At 42.3% G+C, this 10,000-nt stretch overlaps 1 protein-coding gene across 1 annotated transcript in view; it reads left to right on the forward strand.

The window, feature by feature from the left end:
• The first annotated feature begins 255 nt into the window (after positions 1 to 255).
• LOC115539371 (heparan sulfate glucosamine 3-O-sulfotransferase 6-like) overlaps positions 256 to 10,000 on the forward strand; it is a 12,182-nt gene continuing 2,437 nt past the window's right edge. The window contains exon 1 of the mRNA XM_030350401.1: positions 256 to 1,152. Coding sequence (XP_030206261.1) covers positions 587 to 1,152 — 566 coding nt within the window. The 5' untranslated portion in view covers positions 256 to 586. The remainder of the gene's footprint in view (positions 1,153 to 10,000) is intronic.

Consider the following 10,000-nt stretch of genomic DNA (forward strand, 5'->3'; position numbering starts at 1 on the left):
CCCTTTGAAATAATTTGTTCAAAACAAACAAAGGAAGAGAAGCACAGGTCGGTGAATGTAAATAAATTAATAAAGTTGTTAAAAATGTATTATTGTAAATGTAAAAACTTTGTTGCGTCTGTGTAATTAGCTTACTAGTCTTATAGGTTGAGAAGGAGGAAGTGAGGAGACTTATTGGGAGACGAAAAAGGGTGGGGGTGGGGCGTAAAGAGAGAGGTAGGACAGCAGAAATGTTCAATGAGGCTATGAGCTCACTCACGCGCTGAAGAGGAGGTAACTGAATGGCTGGCTGGTAATTAACGTCCCAAAGTAGATGACTATCCTTTTCCCTCCACTGCAAAGGCATCAACTTACGTCTGAATGCCTTGCTCGAATGATAATTACAAATTAAAAGAAAACTACTATGAAGATATTTTCTGTCAATTGTTTGTGTTTACTTTTCACCAACCACGTGCATTTTAATCTTTAGTCATATGCAACAGGTATTTTTTTGGTTTTTGACTTGAATGGACTGTTCCTGATGTGTCCGAAAGAAGAAGTATGGTGTCAACGTTTTGCCTCTTGTTGCTGAACAGGAGATCAACTCATGGGATGTAGCGGATGCAGAGTCAGGTTCAACTTGGGCAAAGCAGTGCTGCCCAAAGTGTCCGTGTTCTTTACCATGCTCCTCGTCTTCACATACTTATTTTACTGCCTTGCCGGTGTTTGTGATTCAGTGCCAAGAACTTTATACAGCCATCAATCGCCAGACGGGGATTATGACGATAAAACCCGCGGACTTGACAACCCGCGATCCCAAGCGCTTCTTCGGTCGCACCTTGCGGAAGAGCTGGTGTCCCGGTGGAACGGCACGGACTCTGCGGAGAGTGCGCTCGGCGACGCGGAACAGCGCGGGGCAGTAGAAGCACCTGGCCAACAACTACCCAGTCCAAGACAGATTTATGACGGGACCACAGAGGACGGGGGTAACGGCATCCCCGTGTCGAATACATTCGGGACCAAGAAAATCCCCCAAGCGATCATAATCGGCGTCAAGAAAGGTGGAACGCGCGCGCTCCTTGAGTTTCTCCGCATCCACCCGGACGTGAGAGCGGTGGGGGCAGAGCCGCACTTCTTCGACCGCTTTTATGATAAGGGTCTTGAGTGGTACAGGTATGGAGAACTTATATTCCTTTATTGTTTAATATTTGTTATTTTTGTGATGGGTTACAGAGCACGTGGACTTTGTATACCTTTAGGCCGAATTTAGTTTTTTTCGAATGTCAAAAATAGCCCGTAGCAATTCCATATGTAGGCCTACGTGAAAAGCAGGCACACGCTTTGTTTATTTGATGTGAACTTGATAATAACTATATAATAAAAAAGGTCTGCAATATTCTGTTGTGATTTAGAGGCGCTCAGTAGGCTATTTCTCAATGAATCGCCAAAATAGACATTAAGATCAAAATTAAAGACTGAATAGTTAAACACAGATAGGCCTATGTGATGTATATATATCAGGAATATATATATTTGTATATATGTATATATGTAGGCCTATACATATATAAACAAATATATATGTTCCTGATTGCCAAACTTAACAAAAATTGCCTTGATAGCCAACCTTAGCATTTGACTCACAAAAAAAGCTCACTCTTTGGGTCATTGTGGCTGTGAAACGTATAACTGTAAACTGTAGTCAGATGAGTCCTCCAACTTAATCCAGGGTAGTCAACATAGGTAATTAAATTATATACTTTGATGTGGCCAATTTGTTAAATTTAGCTAAATAAAACCATTAGCTAAATATTGAATCGATTAAAGATGTATTGTTTCTATATGTTCCAGTAGCAGTTCCCACTCTGAGATTGGTGTGAACACTTAGAATAGGCCAGTACAGTGCATGTGCATGTACAGGCAGGAGGCTGAGTGAACAATACATCTTAAAAACAATACAGTTTAAATGGACAGCTTGAAGCCCATGTCAATGGGCCTTAAGAATTCAATCTTCTATTGTCCACTAGGGGTCCAATTTGATTCTTTAGTTTGGCAATCCTAACTTATAGCATTTTAGTTCGATATTTACTTTGACTACATACATTAGCATGTTGACTGAAAATACCGTTTTGTACATGCTAAACCCCAAAACAAATCCCATAATATGAAACTGCCTAATTGAAAACAATCTTCATATTTATTTTGGTCAGGGGTTTTAGGACCAAGAGGGGTAGAGCTGAGTAGGAGTATTTCCTAAAGGTTGAAGGCTAAAGAGGTGCATTTTTAGCCTGATGGTCCCTGGGGAGAGTCACTCACCTGTAGAGAACTGCTGATGTTTCCTGTCAATAGCCAGCATAGTCTCACACTGCCTGGCTGATATATTCAGACAGCCAAAGCCAGTAAGCCAATAGCTTACTGTATGATGCAGATAAAGTTGATCTAGGGGTCTCCGGGGAGTACTAGATCATCCTGACATTCATTCAAAAAAGCGTTCATACCCTTCAAAGATCAAATGCTTTATTGACTTTGGCCGCGTGTCTTTGATTTGTGGGTCTATAGACAGACGAGAGAGGGCAGAGGAACCAGATGTGGGAAGCAAATCCCCTTAGTGCCGGCTTTAAAGCAATCGCTGTAACTTCTATGTTTTGTAAATGCATTGTACTATTCTCCGATCATGGGACAATACAATTACACATTAAGGATGAGACTCGTTTGAGGTTAGAAAAAATTGGGATATGCACGTTATATTTTCATCTCCATATCGAGCAGATATATCAGATGATGATGATTCGGGTCGACCTGGCTGTCATAGGCTATGATTTAGGGGGGCAGCCGTAACAAGACGGGCCGGAACGGAGGTGGTTGTGATCATCTCCAGATGGCCTACAAGCTTTTGAACGAGTCCCAGCAGGGTTCTCGCAGCGGTGTCGGATTAGTCTTGTGGACCTGTGGTCTCCAGCTCCACATGGAAACTGTGGCCTCCAGAAGTCCACGGAGGGTATAGGAATGAGACACATTTCATGGCGAAGAACACTTTCAATGCCATTTTCCTACTCCTCAGCTCCTCCTCCTACAATGAAAAAGTTGCATTGAAACAGTCCGCCAGCGCATTTAACACAGATCATGTAGTCTGCCCAGCAACAGAATTCTTCAGACTTTTTTCTTGAGAAGAACCATAAGGGGAACATGGCCACAAGCACACAGCGTCAGTATGATTGTTCTGAAGCGCACTCCTATGTATGTCACTTTGTCCCTCGGGCTTCACAGTGACCATCAGGTACGCATCTGTGTTGTTGCCCTCGCTGTGATTCAGATCCACGCCTTCATACATACGATACCTGTTGACTCATGCGACGCCTCAATGCAGGTGTCAGTCGCGTCTAACTTTGACACGCCTGACCGTGAAGGTGAAACTGAGCAGACAGGAGCACACAGGCGGTGTGAGCGTCAGAGGATTAACAAAACAACACGTGAGGGCAACGTGATCTTCTTTTCATGGCTTTCTGGTTGAGATCATTGAAAGCGGATTCTGTCCTCTGAAATCTGGAGAGGCTAATGTCACCACCAATGTCAGAGAGTTTATTTGATCATAGAAGAGGGAGAGAATAGCTTAGCATTAATGTGCAGCACGCCATTGGGAGTGGTGAGTGACAGGGACAACCAATGCAGAACCATGATCTGGAACCTTCCTCTCGGAGGCGGACTGTGGAGCCGCTCCACGGTGGGGAAGAGAAGGGATGCCTTGATGCTGACTGACTGTGGAGCCTTGGTTAGCTGACTCACACACACACATAGAATGGTACGTGCACACACAGAAACACGCTCACATGCTCTGACAAAGATGTATATGATCACAGACAGATACACACATGCACTGAGAGAACAACATGAACGTCTATCTTAGATTGAAGTTGGAGTTTTCATGTGGTCGAGGGTTATTTTCCCATCTCAACAATAATTGCAAGTCATTGATAATCTATCTATTCGATGAGACCTTATTTATGGTGTGTTTAGCATTCACTTATTTTTACTTGACAGCATTCTAGTCAAGTTAACCTTTGAACGCTTGTATTTCAAAATAATCAATACGAAAAATCTTTTGAATTGCGTCCAACATGCACAATATTCCTTCCAAGGGAGGAACTAGACTTGCTCAGCAAATCATTGCATTGTATTGGTGAATGCCAAACACACATGATTTGAGGTTAGCCGACAACATTTATGTGCATTGAGGATCCCGCTCTGGAGCCTGGGTGTGGGGTCATTAGTTGGAAGAGAGGAGGAGGGAGCCCCGGTGTGAATCGTGTAGTTTTATGTAGACTTTATGGGCTAACAGTGTTATCATGTGTATGACAAAAACAAAAGGTTTCTTTGGCCCCTGTTTGTATTCTATTTTCAGTTTAGTAATTTAGCAGATGTTTTTATCCAAAGTGACTAACAGGGACTATGTATGATTTATCTTACCCTCTTTTTCTCCCCTTTCTCCCTCAATGTCTCCCTTCTCTTTCTCCCTCCTTTTCTCTCTCTCCCCCCCCCCCCCCCCCCCCCCCACCCTTACTCTCCCTGAGTCGGGCATCTTGCACTTTAGATGCTTACAGGTAGACAATGTTCATTTGGGTGGAACCCAGAGCCATACCCTTCCCCGCCTAGACTATGTTGCATGACAATTTCTAGCTTTTCTAAATGTTTCTCGCGCTTCTCTCTTCTATGTTTGCAATTCCTCCTTCCCCTCCTGCCCATCTTTTCACTCTCTATCTATGTAGTCCTCGTTGGGATCGTGGGAACAAAATGTGGCCCCATTAGTTCAAGTAGAACCCGCAAACATGGCATGAGGACCTAAGAAACAATTATGTGAAATTCCGAGTTGTCTGATGTCTTCGAGGAAGCGTTGCAGTAACAGCTTGCATATGTGAAAGAATAACCACCACAGATGAAGAAGAAGAAGAAGAAGAAGAAGAATGTGGGCCCTCGCTTTACATGCTGCACTTACTTCTAATTGTTGTGGTTTCATCTGACATGAAAAGGCCCCAAGTAAATAGCTTGGTGTTTGTTAGGTGTTATTTAAACATGAAGCTGGGTCATGTTACGATGATAAGATGTTTCATTATCAGTATGATAACAGAAATGTGAATGCTATGGTATGTCAAACTAAGCTACACTTTATAGCATAGCATTGTTATCCGCACAAAGAAAATAAAGGAATTCTATCCGAAGAAATACTCTGGGAGGTCATTCATCGATATCATGACAGTGTATGGATTGCCTGACCTATATTCATGACACAGATGGTATTCTCCAATAGGATTGTGATTAACACAGCACACTTCCACTCAGTTGCAGGGGGAAATGTCAGCAGCATTAAAGAATGGATTGGACTTCATAAAGGATATGGATTTATGTAAATAAGAAAATGAATGTGATGACAAGGGGAGAAAACTGTTTTTCTTTCTGTTCTCTTCAAGCTTTTCTTTGACAATGCTATGTTTTCTGGAGTGGATTGTATAATATTGGATAATTTGAGACTAATGTGTTCTATTGCTATACAGCTTAATCCTAATTTGACAATGAATTATTGTATGGTTTTAATATCCATATTATTGTTGTGTAAAGCGTATCCAGACAGAGAGTTTCCATATGCAAGGGATTTTCCGTCCACCTCTTTCAGCATGGTGGCTTTAATTGATGTGTAGGCTCAACTACCCCCGATTGGTCTAGCAGCAGGAAGTGGGTTTCTATAGTGTACAGTGTTGAGTTGAACACAGTTTTAATGGTGATCTGTATGGTTAGAGGCTAGTGATGAATTTTGGCTGTGGTTTGAAAAGGGCCTAATCTCATATACCAACATGTGGATGAAATTTAAATAAATCGAGTCATATTGTGGTCCATTTTGCGAAGCACTTTTTGGGGGGAAGAATTTCTATACAAGTCATTTCAGCTCGGTGTCAAAGCTAACAAGAAACAACGTTAGAAGAAATAAAATCTCTTGAGTTTAAACATTTCACACACATACTATTCTTGCATGGTTGCACTGGCACGATATCCAAGGAAAATACTATGCATTGGGAAAAAACAATACTCTGTGGAATATTGGGGAAATTTTCCCAAGGGAAATTGAAAGCCAATTAGTTTGACATACAAATACACAACAGCTTTTTCTGTCCGGTCATTTGATGTTTGACTTAGAGCTTGAGTGATGAGCTTGATATGCTCAGGTACAGATTATTTCTATTAGTCACATTCAGTAGGAGCCAGTATTACTGAAGTGATGTTTTTGACACAGAATACTACTCTTCTCTCGTTTTTCTATTTCAAATCCACCCCTATCTTTCTCTTTGTCTTTCCCATCCACTCTCAGTCTCTCTGCCTCTCACTGTCTCTCTCTTTCTCTGTGAATCACACATGTTGAGGTTTTATTGGCACTATCCATGCGGAGCAGAGAGCTGAGGGGCGCAGAGAGAAAGAAAATTTCACTACCGAAGCCATCTTAGCTACCGAGTTAGCAACTGTTAAACCAAAGTTTATACAAACCCACAACAGGCTTTTGTGTAGCTAATAAGATAACAAATGCTTTCTTATGTGCCCATTGTAACACCATGACTGTTGACCGACAATGGCGAACTTCCACAACTTTCCACAACTTTCTGGTAGAACCATCTGCACACCAAATTGTGTGACATTTAGCCGACAATAACTGCTAATTTACTTGCTAAATCTCTCTCTCTCTCTCTCTCTCTCTCTCTCTCTCTCTTTGCTTAAAAGCCAGTCAATGTGATTCCTAAATGGACATCTTGTCTTGTTGCCGTTCAAGTCAGACCAGGGTACCCTTTAAATTTGCAAGTATTTTGTGCAGAGAGCCAGACACTTAAGGGGGGGGGGGGGGGGGGGGGGGCAGAGGGGGGCAGGAAATCTCCTGGCCACATCCTTCTTGCCAAGGGGTGTGTGTGTGTGTGTGTGTGTTTGTGTGTGTGTGTGTGTGTGTGTGTGTGTGTGTGTGTGTGTGTGTGTGTGTGTGTGTGTGTGTGTGTGTGTGGGGGTAGTAGTTAGTCTTCTAATCCAGCCTGCTATGTACGTATCAGTGGTATAATCAGTGCTGTATCACTTCAGGGAGCTAAGGACCACATCCTTCGAACAGCAGGGCCTCCACACAGCCCATTAAATTGAAAACATGCCTCCGCCCAGTCGCACCCCTGCATACGGTTCACATGCCAGAGGACCGGTTGTTGGTGTTGTTGTTGTTTGTGTGTTGTTATGCTAGTTATTATTATTGGGTATTATTCCCTAAATTATGATTTGAACCATGTTCGCAATCTGGGAGGGTTTAAAAAACGATGTTGTTATGTTCAGTTTCCCTTGATAAAAGATTATATGATATGATATTATATTATAAATATCCCCTTTGTTGGATAATTGAATTACTTAAATTTAACAGAAATGTGTAACAAATGTAAAACTATTCGAAACACAATTACTATGAACAAAAACAAATATATATATAATATAGATAAATAAGTCTGAATAATTATTATTTCAAATTACAATGGTGAATCTCCATTGATAACATTGTGCAATACTTAGATTGATCATCCAAATGATGGCATTATAAAATAAAGTTTATAAACGTGAATGTAAATAGTGTTCATAGGGGTGTGTTGAATGATGATGTCTCCAGAGAGGGAACGGAGGCACCACACACCATTAACTATTCATAAGAATGAAGAGACAGTCAATTATCCAAGTGCCAAACTTAGTGAAGGACACACGCTCCTGGAGGAGAATATAGAGGACAGGAGGCCCCATCACAGTTAGGTACTATCATTCATCTATATCATCTCTCTATCGCTTCAACCCCCTTTGTATTTCTTTGTGTGTCTTTCTCCCTCTCTCTCATTCCCTATAGCGCTGTCCCTCTTTCCCTCTTTCACAGACACTAATTTACTCATTGCACACACACACACACACACACACACACACACACACACACACACACACACACACACACACACACACACACACACACACACACACTCACACACACACACACACACACACACACACATACACACACACACACACACACACACACACACACACACACACACACACACACACACACACACACACACACACACACACACACACACACACGCACGAACGTGATCAGAATATTCAACATGCAGAGACAGACATATTGATTCGGTTGAGGCGAACAGGGGACGGGACGTTTGCAGTCGTTGAATAACAATCAATGAATGCTCTTTTATGATGGAGATCGATGAATGGATAGCCTACTTACAACTTTAAGTAAAGGAAGAAACCTGAAACTTTCCTTCACTCATCGTTGACACTTTATGCTTGTTTTTCTCATGATTACAGGGAGGAAGGTTGTTCAAAGTTTTCACAGCACTACCAGCAACATCTCTCTCCCTCTATTTACCTTACTGCTCTACTGTCTACAGTGTAGGGTTGTTGTCATGAGAGAGCCAGTGCTTAGGAAGCGGAAAGCTACTACTTTGAACTACAGTGAACTAGTGCTTAGCTTCAGGCTATTATAGGGCGAGTGTTGTTTCTCCCACACACTGAAGCTCTCTGGGCTACAGTACGCAGGATTAAAAGAATTAGCCAAAAGATGTGCTGCTGTACTCCTGGTTTGAAGATTCATTTGATCTCTTAGCTCAGGGTTCAATGCAATTCTTAAGGCATTTTTCTCTCTGATCATTCCTAAACACAGTACGCACGTGTGTGTGCACACACAGATAGATGAACACACACACACACACGCGCACACACGCACACGCAGACACACACACACACACACACACACACACACACACACACACACACACACACACACACACACACACACACACACACACACACACACACACACACACACACACACACACACACACACACACACACAGTGCATGTTATTGTAATGCACCTCCATTCTTTGGCATCAGCTTCCTTTGTTTTCTTTTTATCCCGAGGCTCATCCTACTCATGTGTGCTTTCTTACCACATTGTTGGCATGGAAACAAAAAGAACGAACTAACAAAGTCTTTATCCAACTGACTTCTCAAAACAATCATCAAAGTCCATTGAGTGAACAATGAGAAGAAAAAGTAAATAACTGGCAGGATGAAATAATTTCAAAGTGGTGTCTGGTCGAGATATAGCTCTGGTCTGTATTTCTGAATGATATGCTTCTCTTGCACGGCCGCAACATGTCAGGCACCCTCGTTCTTCCAAACCCTTTGAAGAATGCTCCTTTCATTAACATGCTGTATTCCACGTCGGCTTTTAAAAGGCAACAAACAAAACACACGACGCAACACGACCCTACTTGTTGATTTAATGGTACAGCAAGAGATTGCTGTGGACCCCTCCCCCCCCCGCAACCCATTTCCATTTCCAGGCATATTCGTTGTAAGATGTGGTCGAAACACGCAACAGGGACAGATTATTGTCCTGCCTGTGGAGAGAGTGAGCGTTCCAATTGTCGTTCCCTTTTTTTTCGTCCAAGCAATGTGTGCATGGAGATAATATTCAGTGTGTGAGTGATGAACCGCTAGCGTCCGTAAATGTCAGGATGAGACATCGGAGCTGCTGCTCGGTTAACTCGTAACCAACAAGGTGCCCACACAGCTCCCAAGGAGGCCCAGGGTCCTGCCAGCCCTCCTGGCAGGACCCCGCAAGGAAGACTGAGGCAGACGGAGCAATGGCCCACACACAAAGAAAATAAAAGCGCTCTTCTGATCTTTTTCGTTTTTTTGTAAACGTTTTTCAACATCTGATGTACAGTAGAACAGGTGCACAATACATAAACACACAACAACATGTTCTGTGTTGGGTTATGTTTCCCAGGACATAATTACATGGAAATACAGTAGATTACTATAGAACAAAAGGCTCCTTTACTATCCATAATATAATTCAATGCTTTTTACTGAATAACCAAAAAGCGAACCACTCTGCAGCACTCTGCAATCTGATCTGTTCTTTATTCACCAGTGTTACTACG

Source organism: Gadus morhua, chromosome 2 (genome assembly GCF_902167405.1).
Source record: "Gadus morhua chromosome 2, gadMor3.0, whole genome shotgun sequence".
Taxonomy (NCBI): domain Eukaryota; kingdom Metazoa; phylum Chordata; class Actinopteri; order Gadiformes; family Gadidae; genus Gadus; species Gadus morhua.